The 24936-nt window shown below is 47.8% G+C and overlaps 1 protein-coding gene across 1 annotated transcript in view; it reads left to right on the forward strand.

Annotated features, from left to right (window-relative positions):
* The window catches only part of LOC146857436 (uncharacterized), a 136056-nt gene extending 111594 nt beyond the window's left edge, over positions 1-24462 (forward strand). Inside the window, exon 4 of the mRNA XM_085646823.1 lies at positions 23603-24462. Coding sequence (XP_085502949.1) covers positions 23603-23801 — 199 coding nt within the window. The 3' untranslated portion in view covers positions 23802-24462. The remainder of the gene's footprint in view (positions 1-23602) is intronic.
* The last annotated feature ends 474 nt before the right edge of the window (positions 24463-24936 follow it).

The raw sequence follows: 24936 nt of genomic DNA on the forward strand, positions 1-24936 counted from the left end.
CTTCCGGGTTCCTGTTCCTGTCCTGGCACGCTTGGAACGCTGGGGAATGTAGTGCCTCCACTCTGCGGCCGTGTTAGGTGGCGGTGCGGCGGCGGGAGGCAGGGCTACCCTCGGCTGGCACAGCAACACTCCTGTAGCAGGTAAGCACTTCTGGGCTAATGGCAAACAACGAATCGTCCCCCGCTCCCCCGGAGAGAGGCTGCAATTTATGGCGCCTCCTGGCGCGATGTTGATGCTTCCGGGTTCCTGTTCCTGTCCTGGCACGCTTGGAACGCTGGGGAATGTAGTGCCTCCACTCTGCGGCCGCGTTAGGTGGCGGTGCGGCGGCGGGAGGCAGGGCTACCCTCGGCTGGCACAGCAACACTCCTGTAGCAGGTAAGCACTTCTGGGCTAATGGCAAACAATGAATCGTTTTGTCCACTGGTGCCACAGAATTGATAACGGCATCAACCAAACCTGGCCTTGGTTCAATGTCATCACCGGAAACCACAAGACCTAAGTACACTACATTGTCTTTTAACAATGCATACTTCTCCATTTTAAGGACCACCCCTTTCTCCCGATATATGGATAGCACCAGATTGAGAATAATGTCACGTTCTTCTATGGACGCTGCACAGATCAATAAGTCATCCTGAAATGCTGCCACTCCTCTAATTCCCCTCAACAATTGGTACACGATTCTCTGAAATACTGAGGCTGCCGAGACCAAACCGAAAGGCATCCTGCAGTGCTGGAAAGTGCCACACGATGAGAGAAATCTAGACACTCTATTCGAACCCGGGTAAACTTGAAATGGGTCTATTCAATTCCTCCAACAATAGGATGTTTGCCAGGATATTCTAACAAGCATTGGCATAGCCAATAGGTCTCGCCTTAGGGACCTTATAAGTGTATAGCCATGCAACAGTTGCATAACTAAATACTTATAAGTTCCCAAAAGCGAGACCTATTGGCTATGCCAAGCGGCCGCGAAAGTGATCGCGAACGCGATCAAACATCAAGGCGGCCGTGAAAGTGAAAGTAATCGTGGCGCGCTCGCCTGCTCACATGCACTGTAGCTCTAGGCTGGCCTGATAGCACTTTTTGGAGCCCTCTCAATAAGTCTCGCCAGACCAGCGTATGCGCTGGGTGAGGCGAGACCTAAAAATGGAGGAGGAGGGTTAACAGAATGCATAATTACAGCCAACTGAATTCGATTCAAAGAACAGTGGTATGAAGAAATATGATAATAGAAGGACCAAAGGGCTGATAAAACTGGGAAGTGTGCGTACCACTGGCTGTAAACACGCTGGAATAAAAGTGTACTCCAATGAAAATGAGTGAGTATTACTGACTCTTGACACGCATAAGATGTTCATCAACAATAGGAGACCAAATGGTTAAATATGAGTATCACTAACAAATGCGAAAATCCTTGCCTCTTGAAAAGTATACCAGAGTGCTCAGTTGAGAATTATACCTGTGTGTGTGTTTTACTGGCACTTGACACACTTCTTTAACTCCCACTACTGATAAGAAACCAGGTTAGCTAATTAGGTTTTTACGTGTTGCTTATCTCCAACCGTGTATACTATGTTCCACACTGCATTAGAGTCCCCCTAAAAGATGTCTATGTAGAACCAAAGGTCGCCGCTACAAAAAGAGCAAATCAGTGCCAAAAAGAGTTGGTGATATAGTCTAAGAACATTCTCTGCCATGTTGTCTGGCTGATAATCGCATAGTTCCCCAAATACAAATGGCTCTTGTTAGCGTTAGACCAACGCCCAAAGTAGCGTCAATGGCAATTAACAGCCCGGACGTAGTAGACACACATAGCCGCGTTGCTACTATTTGCGGATGATCCAAATCCAAAATGGCGCTCAAAGACTGTTTCTCCAATGCAGACTGACGTCCACATTTTGAAGACAGACACATTGATAATACATTTTCTCAAAATGGTGCTCAGTGCTAGCTTATGTGAATGCCCTGCGGTACAAAAGGGGGTGGTGATGGAGGGAGCATCAGAACCAATCAAACACTCACACCCAGTCAACAGATCTGGGTTTGATCCATCACCGTTCTTTAGCCCACTCTGCCACCCCAGTTCAGACATGGCCATATGCAAATCAGTCTGACCCTGTGCCTCATGGGAACAGTCCAGCCCGAACTGCCAAGCCATGACTTCCCTGGACCGGAAACAAGCTTCCTAGGACCGGTTTCTGGCATTTCAGCCGTCTTCAGCCAGGCTTGCTTGAATCCAGTGTCAAAGTGAGCAAGGGACTCACGTCTGAGCATACCCTGCCAACTTATGGCGAACAAAGCGGTACAAAAGGGGGTGGTGATGGAGGGAGCATCAGAACCAATCAAACACTCACACCCAGTCAACAGATCTGGGTTTGATCCATCACCGTTCTTTAGCCCACTCTGCCACCCCAGTTCAGACATGGCCATATGCAAAACAGTCTGACCCTGTGCCTCATGGGAACAGTCCAGCCCGAACTGCCAAGCCATGGCTGAAATGCCAGAAACCGGTCCTAGGAAGCTTGTTTCCGGTCCAGGGAAGGCATGGCTTGGCAGTTCGGGCTGGACTGTTCCCATGAGGCACAGGGTCAGACTGATTTGCATATGGCCATGTCTGAACTGGGGTGACAAAGTGGGCTAAAGAACGGTGATGGATCAAACCCAGATCTGTTGACTGGGTGTGAGTGTTTGATTGGTTCTGATGCTCCGTCCATCACCACCCCCTTTTGTACCGCTTTGTTCACCATAAGTTGGCAGGGTATGCTCAGACGTGAGTCCCTTGCTCACTTTGCCACTGGATTCAAGCAAGCCTGGCTGAAGACGGCTGAAATGCCAGAAACCGGTCCTAGGAAGCTTGTTTCCGGTCCAGGGAAGGCATGGCTTGGCAGTTCGGGCTGGACTGTTCCCATGAGGCACAGGGTCAGACTGATTTGCATATGGCCATGTCTGAACTGGGGTGGCAAAGTGGGCTAAAGAACGGTGATGGATCAAACCCAGATCTGTTGACTGGGTGTGAGCGTTTGATTGGTTCTGATGCTCCGTCCATCACCACCCCCTTTTGTACCGCTATGTGAATGCCCTGTCATAAGAAGCGCATTCGACACTGTGTTGGCACGCATGGGGCCTTAGGAATGTTGAAGTCTGTGCAAATGTGAATGGTAAGGGATGGCATTTAATACCAATCAAACCCCCTTTGCACTATATTTTCCCATGTTTCGGAAAAAAAATCCTGTGTAAACCCAGCCACTATGTTTTTATAGTTTAAAAAAATTCCTCTTATCTGTTAGGTGCGAGTTGGTGGCTTAATCGCATAGGATCCGCTGTGGGTTCTGTGACAGCTCTGCTCAGTTCGTCGCCAGCAAAAACTATGTAGTATTCTTCCACAGGAAACACACAACACTTCAGTAGTTGTGTGAAAGTATATTTTATTACGAGCAGAAAGCTGCAGCCAACATGGTTCTACAGCTGCTCAGAATCAGTTCAACTGTCACCCACTTTAACACTAACACTCCCCTCGAGTCATGAGGCATTCCTTGGAATGTTCCCACAACATTCCAAAGAATGCATCACACCACTGTCAGAGAGTACTACACAATGATGGAGACACTCTGAAGCAGCACTGTCCTGTCCTCAAGGCCAAAGGGGCCCCACATACCCACTTTTTGGCAGGCATGTAGATTGTCAGTCAGGCTGAGCAAAGGACAGACACTCTTTATGTTCAGGTCACGCAGGCTGGTGCTATACATGCATTAAAGAACAAGTTACTTACCATCGGTAACGATATATCTGTAAGAAACATTAGTTAGTTTGATTCCTCACCTTAGAATATCCTTAGGCGTCAGGCTGGATCTGGAAAGATTTTTCGTCAGCAATACCCTTGCGCGTCGCTAGGCGTCGTCTGCGGCTCTGCGTCGGTCGTCGTGCGTCGGGATGACGTCGGAGTACTTAGACGCTGTCCCCGCGCGCTGACGTCGGTTCTTGTACATAGCTTTCCGCGCCAGGAACGCAGAGCCATGCAAGAGACCGACATCGGTGCCAATAAATTCTAGGGCCCTGAAAGGGATAACCTCAACCCTAGATATCAGTTCGCAGAACGGGAAGGATGGGTGGGTCAGTGAGGAATCTAACTAACTAATGTTTCTTACAGATATATCATTACCGAAGGTAAGTAACTGGTTCATCTGAAAGGAACACATTAGTTAGATTCCTCACCTTAGAATAGATACCCCAGCAATACCAACCCCGGTGGTGGGTCTGAGAACCAAGATCACACCAGAAAGTCCTGGAGAACAGAACGGCCAAAGAAGCCGTCTCTCCGGACTTGGCTGTCCAGGCAATAATGTTTAGCAAACATGTGCAGCGAGGCCCACTTTGCTGCCTGACAGATGTCCTGCAAGTGGACTCCCCGGCCCAGGGCAGTTGTCGCCGCTGTGGCCAGAGTGGAATGGCCCCTCAGCCCTATTGGAGGTTCCTTTTTAGCCAAGAAGTAACAAGCTTTGATACACAAAACGACCCACCGAGAGATGGTCCGCTTGTGCACTGCCCGTCCCTTCTTAGCGCCCACGTAGCCAACAAAGAGTTGGTCGTCCACCCAGAACTGCTTGGTGCGGTCCAAATAAAAGGACAGCGCCCGTTTTGGGTCCAGACGATGGAGCCTCTCTTCCTCTTTCGAAGGATGCGGAGGCGGAAAGAAGGTGGGCAACGTAACAGACTGCCCAATGTGAAAGGCAGTTACCACCTTAGGGAGAAAGGGAGGACGAGTCCTGAGAACAACTTTGTCCGGATGTACAGAAAGAAAAGGAGGCTTAGAAGAGAGAGCCTGGAGCTCACTCACCCTTCTAGCAGAGGTGATGGCAACCAGGAAAGCAGTCCTAAGAGTCAGAAGACGAAGGGGACAATTATGAAGTGGCTCAAAGGGAGCGCACATCAGATAGGTCAATACTAGATTCAAATCCCACTGAGGCATTACGAAACGGACAGGAGGAAACATGCGAGTAATGCCCTTAAAGAATCAAGAAACAACAGGGGATTTGAAAAGAGAAGGCTGATCAGGAAGCCGTAAGAAAGCAGAAACAGCTGAAAGGTATCCCTTGAGGGTGCCCAGAGCAGAGCCCTGCTGAGCCAAGGAAAGAAGAAAGAGGAGAACCTCAGAAAGCGGGGCGGAAAGGGGATCCACAGCCTTTGCTGTGTACCATGCCACAAATTTGTTCCACCTGCAGGCGTATACCAATTTTGTGGAGGGCGCCTGGCTGCCAGAATCACATCACAGACTTCAGGAGGCAAGTCAAATGGCATCAACAGTCGCCGCTCAATCTCCACGCATGGAGGTGGAGACTGGACAGGTTCGGGTGGAGGACCGTCCCCTACTGCTACGACAGACGGTCCTCTCGAAGAGGCAGTCGTATCGGGGGATCGGTCGACAGACTGAGTAGTTCGGCATACCAGTACCTTCGTGCCCAATCCGGAGCCACCAAGATGACTTGGGCCCAGTCGTGCCTGATCTTCTTCAGCACTCTGGGCAGAAGTTGTATAGGCGGAAAGGCGTACAACAGACCGCAACTCCACTCGCGACGAAAAGCGTCTCCGAGCGAGTGCCGCCTTGGAAACTCCAACGCGCAGAACTGCTGACATTGCGCGTACTCTTCGGTGGCGAATAGATCTAACCAAGACTCTCCCCACTGCTGAAAGAGGCCTTGCGAGACGTCCAGGTGTAGACGCCATTCGTGATCCATCATGCACTGGCGGCTGAGTTTGTCTGCTCTGGCGTTCAGAGAGCCCGCCAGATGGTGAACCACCAGGGTGATGCTCTGATGTTCCAGCCAGGTCCAGAGGCGCAGAGCCTCCTGACAAAGGGTCCAAAACCCCACCCCGCCCTGTTTGTTGCAATACCACATGGCGCGGTGTTGTCCGTGAACACCTGCACAACACTTCCCCGGACAGAGGGAAGGAATGCCTTCAGTGCAAGTCGAATCGCTCTCAGCTCCAAAAGGTTGATATGGAGCCGAGACTCCGCCGGAGACCAGAGTCCTCTGATCTCCGCCTCTCTCATGTGGCCTCCCCATCCCAGGAGGGACGCATCCATTAACACTACGTGCTCCGGTTGGGGTAGGGAGAGGGCTCTGCCACTGACCCAATCGCGATCCGTGAACCACCACTGCAACTGTCTTGCAGTGCCCTCCGAGATCAAGACATGGTCGGACAAGTTGCCCCGATGCTGGGCCCACTGAAAGTTCAGGTCCCACTGCAGAGCCTGCATCCACCACCTGGCGTGATGCACCAACAGTATGCCATCAGACCCAGAAGCCGCAGCACCAACCTGACTGAAACCCGGTACAGAGGCTGAAAGATGGGAATCCGAGCCTAAATATCCCGGACCCGCTGCTCCGGAGGATAAGCCCGGAACTGCTCCAAGTCCAGAACCGCTCCGATGAAGAGGAGCGTCTGGGAGGGACTCCGATGCGACTTCGGCACATTGATGGAGAACCCCAGCGAATGCAGGAGGTCGGCCGTAGTCTGGAGGTGGGAGACAACTGCCTGGGGCAAGCCCGCCTTCAACAACCAGTCGTCGAGATAGGGGAAGACTGGAACCCCCAATCTGCGCAGATGAGCTGCGACCACCGCCATCACTTTCGTGAACACCCGAGGGGCACTGGTGAGGCCGAAAGGGAGCACGGTAAACTGAAAATGCTCCTGGCCCACCGTGAACTGCAGGTAACGCCGGTGGGCCGGCAGGACGGGGATGTGGAAGTAAGCATCCTGCAAGTCCAACGCTACCATCCAGTCTCCAGGGTCTAGGGCAGCCAGAACCTGAGCTAAGGTGAGCATCTTGAACCTCTCCTTCCGGAGGAAGGCGTTGACGCTCCTGAGGCCCAAGATAGAGCGTAGGCCCCCTTTGCCCTTCTTGGGAACCAGAAAGTAGTGGGAACAACAACCACGGCCCACTTCTGGACCAGGAACGAGCTCGATCGCCCCCTTGGTCAAGAGGGCCGTAACTTCCTCCTGTAGCAGATCCAAGTGATCCCCCGACAGGCGGTGGTACTGCGGTGGCATGGCTGGAGGGGTCGCCTCGAAGGGGAGGGAGTAGCCCCTTCGGACGATTTGCAGCGCCCACCTGTCCGACGTGATGGAACGCCAGTGGAGCAGGTGATGGTGAACTCTGCCTCCCACTGGCGTGGAATGGGCCTGAAAGCACGGACTAGGAGGGCTTTGAGGCGGATGCTGCCGGGGTAGATGTGGACTGACCGGCACGTTGTCCTCCAGTACCGCCTTGACGGAATCCACGTCTTCGACCGCGTGGTGGTTGGTTCTGCGGCCTGTGGCTAGGCGGACGTGAGGCGGCGCCCCTTCCTTGGCCACGAAATGGGCAAAAAGCGGAAGTTTGCGGGCACGGGGCCGAGAGGCCCAAGGACTTGGCCGTAGCCCGGGAGTCCTTAAAGCACTCCAGCGCACTATCCGCCTTGTCGTCAAAGAGGCGACTGCCATCAAAGGGCATGTCCATGAGGGTGCTCTGGACATCCCCTGAGAAACTGGTGGACCGAAGCCAGGCGTGGCGGCGGAGCGCCACTGTGGTTGACATCACCCTACCCAGCGAGTCCGTAGTGTCCAGTCCACATCTGATAGCGTGCCGCGCTGCATCCCGCCCGTCAGCAAGAGCCTGGGCGAGCCATGTTCGGGCCTCCTCCGGACACTGGGGCAGCACGTCCTCCACCGTATCCCACAGGAAGTGGGAGTAACGGTCCAAGAGACAAGCGGTGTTAATAGACCGCAGTCCCAAACTAAGGGAGGAGAACAGCTTCTTACCAAACTGCTCAAGTCTCTTGGATTCCCGATCCGGGGGAGCGGACGGGAAGGTGGTCTGGGAAGTAGAGGCCTGGATAACCAGGCTCTCGGGCGTGGGGTGTTGGGACAGAAAACTGGGGTGGCCAGGTGCAGGGCGGAGGCGCCGGGCCATGTTCCGGTCCACAGGAGGAACTGTGGAGGGCTTGGACCAGGTGCCCTTCAGAACGTCACTGAGTGCCTCATTGAACTGCAGCAGAGGCTCCGAGGAGCTTGCTGACGGTTGAAGCACCTCTGTCTGCGTCCACTTCAGCTTCAGTAAAACGACGACCCACCACCACCCTCAACAAGCCCCCCGCAGGAGCTGGAACAAGATCACCGGCGACCAGCTCACCACCTTCCTCAGCCAGAACCCCCCCACCAGCTCAACAGACCCCCAAAGAAGCCGCCAACAACCTCACACAGTGGATCACCAACTGCGCAGACACCCTCGCACCACTGAAGAAGAACCCACCCCCCAGCAGACGCGGCAGCAAGAAAGCCTCCTGGTTCACCAACGAGCTCATCACCTCTAAGAAGAACTGCCGCTCCCTGGAGAACACCTGGCGCACCAACCAGACCGCAGACAACATGACGGCCCTCAAACACGCCACCCGCAAACACCACCAACTGATCCGCGCCGCAAAGAAGACAGCCTTCAAGGAACGACTGGACAACAACACCCACAACAGCAAGGAACTCTTCAGCATCATCTAAGAGCTCTCCAACCCCGACACCGGAAACAATGACATCACTCCCTCGCAAGACCTCTGCGACTCCCTCGCAGCCTTCTTCCACGACAAGATCGCCAACATTCACAACAGCTTCGGCCCACCAACCACGAACCCCACCACCGAACCGATGCCCCCCACCGCCACCCTCCGCACCTGGACCCCAGTCAACACCGAAGACACAACACGCACAATGAACACCATCCACTCCGGATCCCATACGGACCCCTGCCCACACCACATCTTCAACACGGCCGACCACATCATCGCACCCCACCTCCGCGACATCATCAACGCCTCCTTCAACACCGCCACCTTCCCGGAGTGCTGGAAACACGCCGAGATCAGTGCCCTGCTGAAGAAACCAACTGCAGACCCCTCCGACCTCAAGAACTACCGCCCCATCTCGCTCCTCCCGTTTCCTGCCAAAGTCATCGAGAAGACCGTCAACAGACAGCTAGCTGCCTTCCTCGAGACCAACGGATCCCTCGACCACTCGCAATCTGGCTTCCGAGCCAACCACAGCACGGAGACCGCCCTCATCGCAGCCACAGACGACATCAGATCCCTAATGGACAACGGGGAAACTGCGGCCCTCATCCTCCTGGACCTCTCCGCAGCGTTCGACACTGTCTGCCACCGCACCCTGGTACAGCGCCTGAACAACACCGGCATCCAGGAGAAGGCCCTGGAGTGGATCACCTCATTCCTCGCCGGAGGAACCCAGAGAGTCCGCCTGCCCCCGTTCCGGTCAGCGGCCACCGAAGTCATCTGCGGCGTTCCACAAGGGTCATCGCTCAGCCCCACCCTCTTCAACGTCTACATGAGCCCCCTCGCAACCATCGCACGTCAACACAACCTCAAGATCATCACCTACGCTGACGACACCCAGCTGATCCTCTCCCTCACCAGCGACCCGGACGCCGCCAGAGCCAGCCTACACGAAGGGATGAAAGACGTCGCCGAATGGATGAAGAACAGCCGCCTGAAACTGAACTCAGACAAGACGGAGGTCCTCATCCTGGGATCATCACCCTCCGCCTAGGAGGACTCCTGGTGGCCCCCCGCCCTGGGAGCCACCCCCAAGCCAACGGACCACGCACGCAACGTAGGCTTCATCCTGGACTCCTCCCTCTCGATGACCAGACAAGTCAACGCCGTCTCGTCTTCATGCTTCAACACCCTGCGCATGCTTCGAAAGATCTTCCGGTGGATCCCCACCGAGACCAGGAAGACGGTCACCCAGGCCCTCGTCACCAGTCGGCTGGACTACGGGAACGCCCTCTACGCCGGCACCGCCGCCAAACTCCAGAAGAAACTCCAACGGATCCAGAACGCCTCAACACGACTCATCCTGGACATCCCCCGACACAGCCACATCTCTGGACACCTGAGAGACCTGCACTGGCTCCCTGTCAACAAAAGAATCACGTTTCGACTCCTCACCCACGCACACAAGGCCCTCCACGACCTGGGCCCCAAGTTCCTCAACAGCCGCCTGACCTTCCACAAGCCCACCCGCCAGCTCCGCTCCGCCAGCCTCGCTCTCGCCACCGTCCCCCGCATCCGCAGAGCCACCGCCGGAGGAAGATCCTTCTCCTACCTGGCAGCCAAGACATGGAACTCCCTCCCCATCCACCTCCGGACAACGCAAGACCATCTCGCCTTCAGGAAGCAACTCAAGACCTGGCTGTTCGAGCAGTAGCGTTCCCCCCCCTCCCCCCCCCCAGCGCCTTGAGACCCTCCGGGTGAGCAGTGCACTATACAAATGCCTATGATTGATTGATTGATTGTGAGGAGATTCGTCCTCACGGCCACAGCAGGCAGCTCCAGCCTAAGGGCTTCGGCCGCCTTGCGCAGCACTACTGAAAATGCAGCACCTTCCTCCAAAGCCACGGTCGGAGGAGAGATGAAGCTAGCGTCAGGGGAGGTATCAAGACCACTGGCATCCCCCAGCTCATCTACCCAGTCCTGTGATAACTGGCCCTGCCAGGCCAGAGGGTCCTCAGACCCCTCCCAGTCGTCACCGTCATCCGATTCCTGGTAGACAGGTGGAATGATCGGAGCCGGGCGGAAGATGAAATTGTCACCCATCGGCGTCGGACGCAGCGCCGCTCTGACGCGGGGCCCGGACCGGGACTAAACCGGGGAACGGCGTCATCCGAAGGCGGCGCCGGAGGTGGTACCGGTGGCGACGCCGGCAGAGGCGTCGTGAGGTCGACCGGCGTCGTCTGGGATCCCGGCCTGGATCCCACGGGGATCTGCGGTGTCGGGACCGGAGTAGACGGTGCCGCCGGCTCGCTAGGCCTCCCAGTCGAACCCGCGGGGCCCGAAGGCACGCCAGAAGGCGTAGACGGTGGAACCAGGCCTCTCATGGCCGAGAGGAAGGCCCTGATCTCCGCCGGAGTCGCGTCGGTCCCAGGGACCGGCGGGTATGCGGACGGACGCGACTCCTGCGGCTCCAACGGAGCCGCGTGGGTGGTACCACCTGAACCCTCAGCTGAGTCGCGCGACCAGCGAGGGGAGCCCGAAGTGCGATGTCGCCTCTTGGACTTCTTACTATGCTTCGACTTACCCAAAGACTTGGAATCGGACGAGCGGTGGTGATGACTGCGGCTCCGCGACCGGTCCCTCGACCTCCTCCTCCTCGACCGGGACCGTGAACGGCGCAGAGCCGACTGCCGGAACTCCAGTAGCTTACGGGACCGCTCCCGCCTAGCCTTCGAAGTCAGGGCCCGCCAGTTGAGGCACGACACGGAATCGTGGGGGGCCCCCAGGCGGTGGTGGTCTGTAACCGACATCTGTCGGTGACAGGAGTCACAAGGTTTAAAACCAGGCATCCTACCGGCACCAGAGTCGAGTCGACAAAAAAGACCAAAAGAGTCAAAAAGTTTAGTCAAAAAATGACTAAAAGGGTATGCTCTTCCCGGATCGGCGCTGCCTGGCGCGGAAAAAAGAAGAACGGACATCAGCGCGCGAGGGCGGCGTCTAAGTACTCCGACGACGTCATCCCAGCGCACGACGCGGACGACGGACATGGAGCCGCAGACGACGCCTAGCGACGCGCAAGGGTATTGCTGATGAAAAATCTTTCCGGATCCAGCCTGACGCCTGGGGATATTCTAAGGTGAGGAATCTAACTAAGGTGTTTCTTTTAGATTGTGCATTTACCTGGCTGCCTGAGCTGAACTTTGCCAGGCGTGACCATCTGAGCTTTGAAAAAGGTCTTGATGTCCCACGCCTCATCAGGAGGGAGAGCCTCACTTATACCCTCGGACTTGGGCGCTTGTTTTAAGCCCTCAAGTGCCTAGGCTGAGTGACAATCAATGACACCTCATTAAGAGTGGTGTGCGGTCAGCAGTCTCACTAACCCCCTCCCACAAGTAAGGGACTGCTGCCTCCTCTCATTGGCTGATCGAGATCAGCCAATGAGAGAAGGTGGCAGTCCCAATCCTCCAGGTACCTCAGAGGCTTGCCACTCAAGATCAGCAACCAGTACGTTTTTTTATGTTTGGTGTGTGTTTGTACGAATGTATGTGTATTTGTAAGTGTATACTGGGAATGGGTGTTTTATTTGTGTGTGTTCTTGTGAAGGGTGGGTGTATTTGTGCACACTTGTGAATGCATGGAGGTGTGAGTGAGTGCGCATGTAGATGTGAGAGTGTATGTGTGTGCATGTGTGGTCCACATACCCCTTTCTGGTCTCATTACCAGTCGCAACTGCTCTGAAGATTGCTACCCCCTTCCACAGACCATATTAATGTTTATTGCATAGTGTATTTATTTTCAGAGCTGAGACAATTCTTTTCACAAAGTCATTGTTATTACGATACTGCTAACAAACATATGCAGTTGTTGTGTTATAGGTCTACACGTAATAAAAGAAAACTCAACCAGGAGGCACCCAAATACTGGCCTGGTGGCGCCAGGTATAAAGCACAGGATTTTAAGTTGTATGTTTTAAACCCTTAAGTATTTACATGCCACATCTCTTTGGAAAAGATTCCGAGTTATGCTTCTTTGACCATGCCCGTTTTTGAGACCCCCCTCTACTTTTTTCGCTGCAATTCAAGCACTGAAATTGAATGAAATATACATTTCCTGGCGTTTTCAGTATTTTCCAGGCCTAATTAAGGAGACCCTCTTCATTCGGTCTGTCGGTCCTGCTACTTCTAGCAGGAGACACATGCTTACCACAAAAAACTGCGATTCTATAGGGACAGAAAAAGCTCAGTAGCTCCAGGTGCGGAACTCAGAGGCTGCTGATGAAGACGTAAGTGAGTACAGAAGCTTATGTCCATAACTTTCAGGGGGAGATTTACCGAAAGTCCTTCCAACGCAGCGCATCCCCCAGCGAGGCTGCTCTGTGCAACAGGGAGGGAGCTGGAGCAGGAGAGTGCCATATCTTCAAAGCACGCATGCAAACTCGGAAAAGTAAGGAGAAATGAAAGCATTTCTCCTTCCTTGCGCCTACTTTAAAAGGGCGCCGTTTTCGCTAAACCCAAACTACTTTATTTAGTAAATTGGGTTTAGCCTGAGAAACTTTGGGTGGTTCCATGGGAACGCCCATGCTCCACCCTTGGCACGCCCCCATGGCGCTAAGTATTGTAAAGCAGCGCCATACGCTGCTTTACATTCCTTTTCTGTTAAAGTTGTTCAGCGCTGGAAAGTAAATTGGAAAAAAAAAAAGATTTTACGTCGATTTGCGTCACTTTTGTGATGCGCACACGGCGCAAAATCTTCATAAATCTCCTCCTCATTGTGGAAATTCTGCTGACCTATAGGAGACACCTCTGTATTTACCAGAACTGCTGTCAGATCAAATCTAGACAAGCAATAAGTGTACTGGTATAGTGAACATCCCTAGTGAGAAGAAACGTAGATAGGTTCAAGGGGGATGGGTGACACAGCGCCCCGGCCAATGTCAAAGAGCTGAACTTCCACCTGTCCAAATGTGCACACACTTCCTTCTCCTAATTACTTGACACTGGCAAGAAACCACAAGACCCCCATTTCATCCTTTCATTTCTGCTTGAAAGCATATATTTAGAGCCCTGCAGAACACTCCTGTTTCTTACAGTGTTAATGCACACCACAAACTGAAAAATATATATATATATATATATATATATATATTTATTTTTTTTAAATTGAGAACAGGGAAAATAATCGACATAGTAGCAAATCAATTCAAGCATATTATATATATATTTCAGCAAGGAATTTTATAGAGTCGAAAAAAATACACAGTAAAATGATAAAGAATACAGTCTATCAAATATAAAACATCATTCTCAAAATGTCCACTTTCGCTCTGAAAAAACTCTTTAAATCTTTTACATTATTTTAATTAATATCACTTTTCTAAACCAACCCAAACATAATTTTAAAAAAAATCCGATATAAAGTGCATATAAGTCTAGCAGTAATAAATACCTCCAATCACCTTGAGTACCTTACTCAAAACCTTCGTAGATAAAACCAAGAAAAAATCGAATATTACCCAAAGTGCATTGTGCAATATAGAATTAGGAAAGATTAGGAAAAAAGTTTTTCCAAATACCCCTAAAGTTCACGATAGCTCCTACACATTTGGCATAGGGCTCCTCAAATCTACAGGTCCGAACCATTTTATTGAACCTAGATTGTTTATCGGGTCGACCTGGCAACAGCAATAGAAATTAATATAACATACTGCTGGTTTCGGTTAAACTTTTTACCTCGCCTGAGGAACCAAATAACACCAGTATGAATGATGGCTCAATTCTTACAGATAGAATCAAAGAAATCTCAGCAAAAACCCCTTGCCAGAACTGTCGTAGATTGTTACACTCATAAAATATATGTACCCAACCACCTTGCCAAACTTAATTAGATAACGAATATACGGATACCAGGACTGCTTAAACCAAAGTGGCAGTGGTTTAATCTGACTACTTGCTTGGAGTGTTCAGTGCTCAGTATAATAGGGAGACATTTGAAACAAACCAATGCAGTAGCTAAAGTGGATTCTACAATAGGGCTGAAAGCAAAAAAGCGAATGATGCAAGTGAAAGGTGGGGCATCTTCAGCTAAAGCCCCCATCGCAGCGAACGTCTCAGTTATGAATTCAAGCTTTGAGAGCTCCACAGAAGATATCCTTGAGATGCAGTCCGAGTTACAACAAAGGGAGGAGGGCCCTGTTTTTGTAATGGAAGGACCCAAAGATGGAGGAAAGGGGCCGTCCGGTGAGTCCAGTGAGTTAACGCCAGGGAGTGGAAAGAACGTGGAGCAAAAAAGCTGTAAAGATTATCCATTATTTATGAAAAAGAGCATTCAGCTTACACCAGATCAAGACTCATCAAATTTAAACACGGCACTGCCAATGTCACCTGAAAAGGTTATTGTAATAAATCCCCTGGAAATATTACATGTCTCTTCATCTTTCCAGACTACTAAACCAGCCTCGGCTCACGCAGCACCTGTTCACCCAGTACCTGCTCAGCTAGTTGAAGAAGGTCAGCGGCAAGGAGTTGGGAGCTTACTGGCCTCATCTGACCTGCCTATGCCCCTTGAGCAAGTGTTTTCTGTTGAGACTTTAGACCAACAACCAGCAAACCAGTCTCAGCTCCAAGAAACATCACAGCTATTAAAGGAGAAAATGCGTCAAGCAGCCGAATTGGGGAAAGTAGGCTCACACGATGATTTGGAATATCTATCTAGTGAAGCTAATACACAGCAGCTCGAAATAAAGACTACTTAATCTCATATTCGATGAGATCAGGGCAATGAAAGAGACTCAGGACAGTGAGTTAGCTGCTCTACATCTTCGTTTAGAAAAAATTGAAGAATCAGTTGTGAGTGGTCCTGTGAGGTTTCAGGAAGCTGAACAGAGGATAGTTCAGCTAGAGGATCAAATGAGCTCTATGATTCAGAAAATTAATATGGCAGTCTCAGATAAAGCTATACTTGAGAACAAGCTTGAGGAATTGGAAAATTACTCACGTCGATCTAATCTGCGGATTGTTGGAGTGCCCGAGGGGTCGGAGGGAAGCAATACTCTTTTATGGGTTGAAACTTTTGTCAAACAGAAAGTGCTCCCAGATTTCACCAGAGACCCAACATTAACAAGGGCACAGTGACATCGAGTGCCGGCTCATCCTATTCCTAATTCTAAGTTCCCTCGTACAATTCTTATTAACTTTGCTAATTTCAGAATTAAGGAGAATATTTTGTCAAAAGCAATTCAGCAAAGGCAATTTTTCATCAACGAGGGAACCAAATGTCGAATTTTCCCTGATATGTCTGTTGTTGCGGCCCGCAGGCCTAAGGAGTTCGTGAAGTTACTGTATTTGTTTAAAGCTCAGGGGACTCAGGCATTGATTGCACAACAATCTAAGTTAAGAGTGCTGGCTAAGGGGAAATATCACATGTTTTCACCAATAGAGGAGGCTCAGGATTTACTGAGAGGGATTTCCGTTGTAAAATGAATTGGTGTTATTTTTGCTTATTTTTGATTGGTTACTGATTGAAAGGGGGGTTTGTTTGCTTGGTCTTTTTCTTCTCTTTTAGTGGTGTGGGGGAGGGGCAGATCACCTAGGGTGCATGGACAAGGCACCCCTTTAGTGTAGTAGGGGGGGAGATGTGGCTCGCGGGACTTGAGGGAATGCCCACATTTCTGGGGTTGGGTTGCTGGGGTGGGAACCAGGGTGGGGTAGGGGTAGGTATAGTATAAAATATAAAGTTGTAAGAATCATTTCATTTGGGAGGAGGAGATCTCAGAGAGAGATTACTAGAGGTAATTCTGGGAATGGTAAGCTTCAAGGCTTTGGGAGAGTTTGAAGAAGTCAAATAAAGGGGGTCAGAAATGCAAAATATAAAAATTGTCAATTGTAATGTTAATGGGCTACTTAATTCGCGTAAATGTGGAGCTATTCTAAATTGGATAAGTGCCCTCTCGCCTGGGATTATAGATCTACAAGAGACACATTTTAGGACTAATACCCCAAAGATAACATTACCAAAAATGTATCAGCAGGCATATTTTTCATCCGCCAATTTAGCTGTTCGAGGAGTAGGTATTTTGTTATCTAATACTTATGACTGGCAGGTCAAAGAAGTTCGACGAGATCCGAAAGGCAGATGGCTCTGGGTGAAAGTTATGTTACAGGGGACAGTCTTGGATTTGATTAATTACTATGGTCCTATTGAGGATGATACAGTAGCACTTGGTCAAATATAGCAATTAGTGGCACAAATTAAAGGGATATTAATTTTGGGCGGCGATTTTAATTTTATCCAGAATCTGGCATTAGATACATCCAATAAGACAAAGCGCCAATTTAAGCCTAAAACGGCAAAATTAATGAGTAGTCTCTTAAAAGATTAATCATTAACAGGTCCCTGGAGACAGGGACATCCCAGTCTTTAACAATTGACCTGCTATTCGGCAAGATATAGGTCAGCATTCCGACTTGATTATTTTTCAGTAGATAAATCGGTTGCCAATGGTCCGGTAGAGATATTGGCTAATTCTTTTCCAGATTCTTCTTTAGTTTCATTTATGTTGAGGTTAGAAATATCAATAAAAAAGCGGGCTAGATGGCAATTCGATAAATCTTTATTACAAGATATTACGTGGATGACAGAGACCAGAGGGTTTATTATGGAGTTTTTTCGGCTTAATATAGATTACGCCTTTCTGTTTATGGTTTGGGAGCTTTTAAAACTACTCTCAGAGGTCAAATTATATCACATAAGGCAAAGCTTAGTAATCAAAGGAAACAAAAGATTTCAGAACTACAGATTGCCGTCGAAGAGGCCAGGTCGAATGTAACTTTAACGGATACTCCCAAAGCTATAAGAAAAGAACAACTGCAAGAATTAGCGAGAGTGAAAGACAATCTGAAGGGTTTTTTTATTGGAGGAAATAGCAGGTAGCAAGGCATATCAACAAAAAGTATACGAAGAAAGCCAACAGATTGGCAGATTCTTGGCGTGGTCTACGAAATGTCAAAAAGCTGCCCAAGTAATTGCCAAAATAAAACATTTGACAACAGGTATATTAGAAGATAAGTCAGTCATGGCGGAGGTTTTTCTAGCACATTTTAATCAAATTTATGGAGAAACACAAGTGATAGTTCAGGAGGAATAATTGAATTATTTTGAAACATTTGAGCTACCATTATTGTCATAGCAGCTTTTGGAAATGTTAAATGGTCAGATAGGGATTCTAGAAATTCAGTCTGTATTAAAAAGTATGCCTAACGCTAAGGCCAGTGGGATGGATGGGGTTCCCATGGAAATATATAAGGCATTTCAAGAAGAACTATTACCTTTTCTAGTAAAACTATTTAATCAAATTAAAGAAGGTATAGATATTCCCAAAAGCTTTAAGGAATCAGTGTTAGTCATTTTTTTAAAAAAAAGATAAAGATCCTTGTGACCCCAGTTCTTACCGTCCTATTAGTCTGATAAATACAGATTATAAATTGCTCATGAAAATCTGGGCAAGAAGGATAGCCCCATGTGCAGAACAATTGGTTCACAGTGACCAAAATGGTTTTATTCCAGGGCGCTCAATGGCATCTAATACATATTTTTTAGTTCAAGCTATTGATTATTTTTCTATTAATAAATCTAATGCCATAATTATGATGATGGATGCAGAGAAGGCATTTGATTTGGTAGATTGGAGAGCTTTATTTTTTATTTTGGACAAGTTTGGTTTTCCGTCGCAATTTTTACAAATGCTAAAAGAAATATATTCTCATGCAGAAGCTAAAATCATTATTAATGGTTTAGAAGCCAGTAAAATTAACATCAAGCTTGGGACACGTCAGGGGTGTCCGTTATCCCCTCTTTTGTTTTCATTGTTTATTGAGCCTCTAGCGGTAAGAGTCCGGGAAAGCGTCATGATATTGCCTCCCATAGATGGGATGGCAAAAATTAAGCTCTATGCAGACGACATTATTTTATATCTGAAAGCAGGGGCAACTAATATACAGAATGCTTTAAATGAAATTCAGAGGTTCACAAAGGTGGGTGGATTTAAGGTTACTCATGGGAAAACGAAAATGTTAACTTTCAATGTGATTCCCTCAGATATTCCATCTTCTTTTCAGTTAAAACCATCGCATCCAGTTAGGTACTTGGGGATACAAGTTACAAGGGATTTTGGACAACTATTTTCCTTGAATTATAATGGTATGCTCACGAAAGTGAAAAAATTATTAGATAAGTGGTCGTTGCTTCAATTATCTTTAATAGGGAGGATATCGATGGTCAAGATGTCGGTACTCCCATTGTTTTCATTTCTCTTTATTAATCTTCCTTTGAGAGTTCCGAAGCATTATTTTTAGGAGCTAAATCAAATAATTAGGAAGTTTGTTTGGAATAATAAACACCCCGGGTCAAAATGGCAATATTACAATTGGATGCTGCATCAGGAGGATTGGCACTTCCACATTTTTTTAACATACTATCAGGCTTCTTTAGCCAACCTACTGTCCCAATTAGGTGAGGAAAAATCAGTTTATGACAATTTTTTGTTGATAAAAATGTTGGAGAGTGTTATAAGACTCCCTGTTTTTCTACGACAGGCAAAACTCCCTAAGAAATCAAGATATAAGGTAATATTGAGTCTTGCCGAAAGAATACAGCTATTTTTTAAAGTACGAGACATTCCGGTCTTTCATGCATATACCCCTATACAGGATACTGAAGTTGGTGGCCTGATATTGTCTAGAGGGCTCCTCCAAGGCTTGGCAAGAATTAGGTTTTGAACAGCTCGGGGATTTTTATAATTATGAAACATTTATTACTTGGGAAACGGTCTAAATGCGAACCATCACGATGACCACTGCCCTTTCTCTGAGTTTTCTACAGCTGGCCAATTTTCTTAAAATTAATTATTTAACAATGTGCGAAACCACATGTCAAATTGCTAAACAAATGGCAAACAAAATGATGGGGGTTGGCTGTTGGTATCGCCTACTCCACCAAAAGGCCCACTCTGATGAGATTATGACAAAAGAGCTACAAAGAATTTATTCTACAACAGGTAGTAGGTTTAATGTTAAAGAATGGCAGCAGCTCAGTGAGTTAGCAAGTAAAGCACTCAGAGGGAATCATTTTAAGAGGATTAATTTTTTGTCAAGAAGGTTGCTGTATTATACACCTCAGAGATTGTCGACTATGTTTCAAACGTGTTTTAATCAATGTTTTAGATGAAACTGAAATATTTCTTGTTGTCTAAATAGTAGGTACTGTGATTACCAACAAAATGTCACCTTTTGAAATATCCTTCAATGGATGAAATGCTAAATTGGCCATGGCAGAGGCCAAACGGTTGACTTGCTGTTTGAGTACAAACCTCTTCCACAGACACTTAAATCACTTAGCGAGTTTGCTGACTAGTGCAATTAATTTAAAGACTTGTGGTTTGCTGACTAGTGCAATTAATTTAAACCCTTGTGCCAAATCAACTCTTATTTTACTAAAGGGTTAGTCTTGCACTTTGAGTCTCAATGTGTCTGCATTGATGGAGTGTGTTGTAGTGCTGGCTGCGCCTTGACCCTTTCTTCAGATCAGTAGTGGTGCTAAAGATCGAGAAGGGAACAATGCCAGTCCAACCTTTGGCCACTATTGGTTGCCTCGATTGACTTTAGCCTAAGTCTTGGGGAGCATCCTATTGTAGATAGACACATAGAAGGCCCAGAGCACAGCTGCTGTTTAATATTATAACCATTTGAGAGAGGACAGAGGGCGAAGTTCTCAGTCACCGCTGCATTTGTGGATGAACAGACAGTATTATCATTCATTAAGTGAAAGGTTCAGTCAAGACCTGGAACCAAAAATGGCTAAAATAATTGGACAAGGCAAACCTGGATACCATCTATGGTCCTCAAGTAAGCAGGGGTGGACGTGTAATTAGTCCTTATCAGAACCAAGTATTTGTGCCCGTTTTTTTGTTTAAGTAAACATGTTTCTAACCACACCTAAGATCAGAAATGTATAATTTAAAGCTGTGGCAAGTCATGATTTGGCTATGTCTGCCTTTGATTAAACAATCTTAGAAAAAACAACAGGAGTGTAACCCGTAAACCTCGTTGAGATAGGGTAATAATATAAGAAACAACAACAACTCTCAACTGGTATCATTCGACAAAGACAAATAATTTGCATGTAAAAAACATTACAGAAGAGATAAGGAAGACTCAAGAAGAGAATGATTTGAGAAAAGACATACTGTATTAAATTAGAAAAATTACTTACATAAGGACATGTATAAATTTAAATAATCCAAAAAAATTGAAGCAGTAATAGCAGCACTGTACGTCAAATTAATATACCATAAAGACAACCCGGACTTGTACTTGGTGCTTAAAGTGTATGTGACACGAAGACGGCGACGCAAGTGACAAGGTGAGATCAGCAAGGGACGGCGCAACGTGAAGTGAAAGTGAATAATGGAACAATAATTACAAGGTTCTGAATTCAATTTTCGACATTATAAAAATAATTTATACATCAATTTAAAGAACCATAAAGCCATCAGTTAAGCTGAAAGGTCGACGGCGTTTCGATCCTGATTAAATTGGGATCATCGTCAGGACAGGGTTGAATTATTCATCACAGTGCTAAATGGATGAAGGTTCTAGGCTAGGAAACGGTGGAGAAACAGGGTCCAATGTGATTCTGGGACTCGGTGACAGGGGGCGAGGGGCTGAATCCGGTCAGGGCAATCAAAGTCAGTGAATCTTGGTAGACGAGATTGAACTCGTGGCCATGAAGGCGTAGTAACTGGTCAGGTGTCAAGAATTTGTGAAATTGTATTCGGTTCAGTAACACGTAATTACTCTGCCCGGCAGAGTAATTACGTGTTACTGGAGTCCTGGTGATTGAGACGCCCTCCGGACGCCGTATTCATTAGGCAGTCCTGTCCGCCCCCCTCCCCCGGAATTTCTACATTCCTCCCTGATCGAGATAATCAGGATCATGGATCCCTCGTGACCTGTAATTTTTCATTTTCAAGTCTTTTCTTGTCGTATGTGAACCGAATACAATTTCACTAATTCTTGACACCTGACCAGTTACTACGCCTTCATGGCCACGAGTTCAATCTCGTCTACCAAGATTCACTGACTTTGATTGCCCTGACCGGATTCAACCCCTCGCCCCCTGTCACCCAGTCCCAGAATCACATTGGACCCTGTTTCTCCACCGTTTCCTAGCCTAGAACCTTCATCCATTTAGCACTGTGATGAATAATTCAACCCTGTCCTGACGATGATCCCAATTTAATCAGGATCGAAACGCCGTCGACCTTTCAGCTTAACTGATGGCTTTATGGTTCTTTAAATTGATGTATAAATTATTTTTATAATGTCGAAAATTGAATTCAGAACCTTGTAATTATTGTTCCATTATTCACTTTCACTTCACGTTGCGCCGTCCCTTGCTGATCTCACCTTGTCACTTGCGTCGCCGTCTTCGTGTCACATACACTTTAAGCACCAAGTACAAGTCCGGGTTGTCTTTATGGTATATTAATTTGACGTACAGTGCTGCTATTACTGCTTCAATTTTTTTGGATTATTTAAATTTATACATGTCCTTATGTAAGTAATTTTTCTAATTTAATACAGTATGTCTTTTCTCAAATCATTCTCTTCTTGAGTCTTCCTTATCTCTTCTGTAATGTTTTTTACATGCAAATTATTTGTCTTTGTCGAATGATACCAGTTGAGAGTTGTTGTTGTTTCTTACTTTTTTTTGATTAAACAATCACAGGAATTTGAAAGTGTGTTCATCTTCTCTTTGAGCACACCTTCTCCATTTCACTAAAACAAGAATGAGGTAAACCTTGTGAGCTATAAAGGTACTGCACCATTTTTTGTTTCTTCAACTCCCAATGTAGCCTCCTGGTACTAACAAGCAGTGCCTCACAAAAGCTTGTGAGCCTCAAATGGTTGTGATCCATGTATCTGAGCCACTTTTTTGTCAGATTCCCGTGCCTATTTCTAGTCCCATTACGACCCTAAACACAGGGACCCATCTATAGTGTCCTCCCCAGCCTAGATACATGTAAATGATTACGTCACATATGGAGCTTGGTATTACACGTCTTTACGCCTCAATGTGTAACCATTAGCTCAACATTCTAAATCATGAATACCATTAACCACAGTCGAGCACTAATGCCACAGTTCTACAGAGTCCATCAGGAACCAAAAGGGTCCCATCATCTCTAACTCACAAGACACTACATCTCCCCCCTCCATGTTAAACAAAAAGTACAAGTATTACATATATACATCACAACTCTTCAATAAGTTATCGCTGAGCGAGAATCAAATGCCCAGAAGGTGTCCAATGAGGCTGTGAATAGATAAAAGTGTCCAGCACTGGTGATACAGAGACAGGTGTAGCCAGTGGACCCTCAGAAGTCTCAATTGAAATATTCTCATTTCTGACATCTGGAGTTGGCGAATGATGAGGCAGATGCTTGAAATGAGACGAATGTAGGAGAATGGACTTTCCAGGACAGTGAGCAGTCACCATGTGTCCTTTACTAGTCACAACTTTAAATGGTTCAGCATCAAATGGAGCATCAGACTTGCATTTTCTCTTTTGTCTGACTATGACTCGATCTTCTTCTGCAATCACATCGGCGTTTGTCAAGATTTTCATCTTGAGCTTGTGACATAAATATGTTTGACGAAGTTTATCATCATTGGTTGAGCTTTCATTGGTCCATTGTGGCAACATGGTTGTCATGGCTCTCCCAAACATAAGGGTGGCAGGACTTTCACCTGTTGTTGAAAGGGGAGTCCATAGGTATGCACAAAGAGCAGAATGAAGAGCTGATTTGAGATCAAGCTTCTCCAGTGCAGCAAGCTGAGAGGTCTTTTTGAGGATGCTCATAAAACGCTCAACAACGCCATTTGCTTGTGGCTAAAGAGGTGTGCTTTTCTGATGTTTAACATTGAGATGATTAGGATAGGCTCTGGATTCTCGATTGTTGAAAGGGGGGCCATTGTCATACTTTCAAATTTAACTTTTCCCTGCAGGATCGATGACTCTGCAAACCTGCGACCGGTCTTGCAGCCACAGACCTCTGAAAACCCTGGGAGGACTGCTGCCTTTGAAAAAGACTCCAATCTCCCATGGACAGTGAACCTGTCCAGAAGAAATCAACTCCAAGGACCCCAAATTCAGGCGGACCCGCGTCTCTTGCCCACTGAGCATCTGACGCCCATGGCCCAGTGAGGTCTCCGCAGCAATCCTGATCTTCAGTCCAGCGTTGGCTCTCCTGATCTCTACAGCTGCGCCTGCAGTATGAATCCAGAGGCTCTCCATGACCGCGACCGGCTCAAGTAAGAAGACTGACATCGAAAGGCACCCCTGCACCCGAAGCCTCTGGGCCTTGGTGAGCTGAACCGTTGGTGTCCCAACGTCCCTCTACATCTCTACTTACCTCTGTTGTCATTGGTCTCCCTCCTGCGCCACGCCTGCAGCCTGTTTGCTAAAAGAAGAATCTCCATTGAAAAGCATTGGGAGCCCGATTTTGAAATTGTACCCAGACACCCTGTGCTGCTCGAGGTGTATGTTTGGAGCTTTCTGGGCCACCTCTGTGCTCGTCCCAACCGCCAAAGCTTGGCCCCTGCAACCGATCCACTTACCTACAAGCAGTGTGGCTCCAGGCACCCCCAGTCTCCGTTGAAACGCATTGGGCCAAACTCCGATTTTGACCTCTGCACCCGGCCATCCCTCTGCCACTGGTGGTAAAACTTTGGTACTCACCTGACCCTTGCCCCTTGCTGACCTTTGGTCCCGAAGACTGTAATTGTAAGTGTGCTACTTACCTGTTTAACCGCGGTATTGTTTTTCCCATAGGATAACATCGAACTGTTCTGAAAATATTCTCTCAATTTTTAAAAGTGAAAAGTATTTTCATCTAAAAACGTACTCACCTTATAGCGAAGATCTGGGTCTTAAAATGAAATACAAAGAATATTTTTAACAAATGTTTAAAAAGTTGGTGTGGATCTCCTTCTTGAGTAGTGTGTCCATTATTGGTCAAGGTTGTGCAATAAATGTCTTACACTCTCTGTGTTAGGCCTAAGGCTTCTCGACCACATTACCACTAATAGAGCACTTTGGGGTTTACACGGAGCCCTGTACACTTTCAGGAAACCCTTGGACTTTGTGCACAGTGTATCCACCTAGTGGCAATACCATATACAGTGGCTGCTTCCTAAAACTGTACCTGTAAATAATCATAAATAAGTACATACAGGAACAGAGGCTCACCTTGTTGGAACAGATATTGTAACAGTGCCTGCCCCACGGCTACATCACTGCGCTGTGCCAACTCTAGGCAGTAGTGCTGTGTAAAGGTATG

Source organism: Triturus cristatus, chromosome 3_2 (assembly GCF_964204655.1).
Source record: "Triturus cristatus chromosome 3_2, aTriCri1.1, whole genome shotgun sequence".
NCBI classification, from domain to species: Eukaryota; Metazoa; Chordata; class Amphibia; order Caudata; family Salamandridae; genus Triturus; species Triturus cristatus.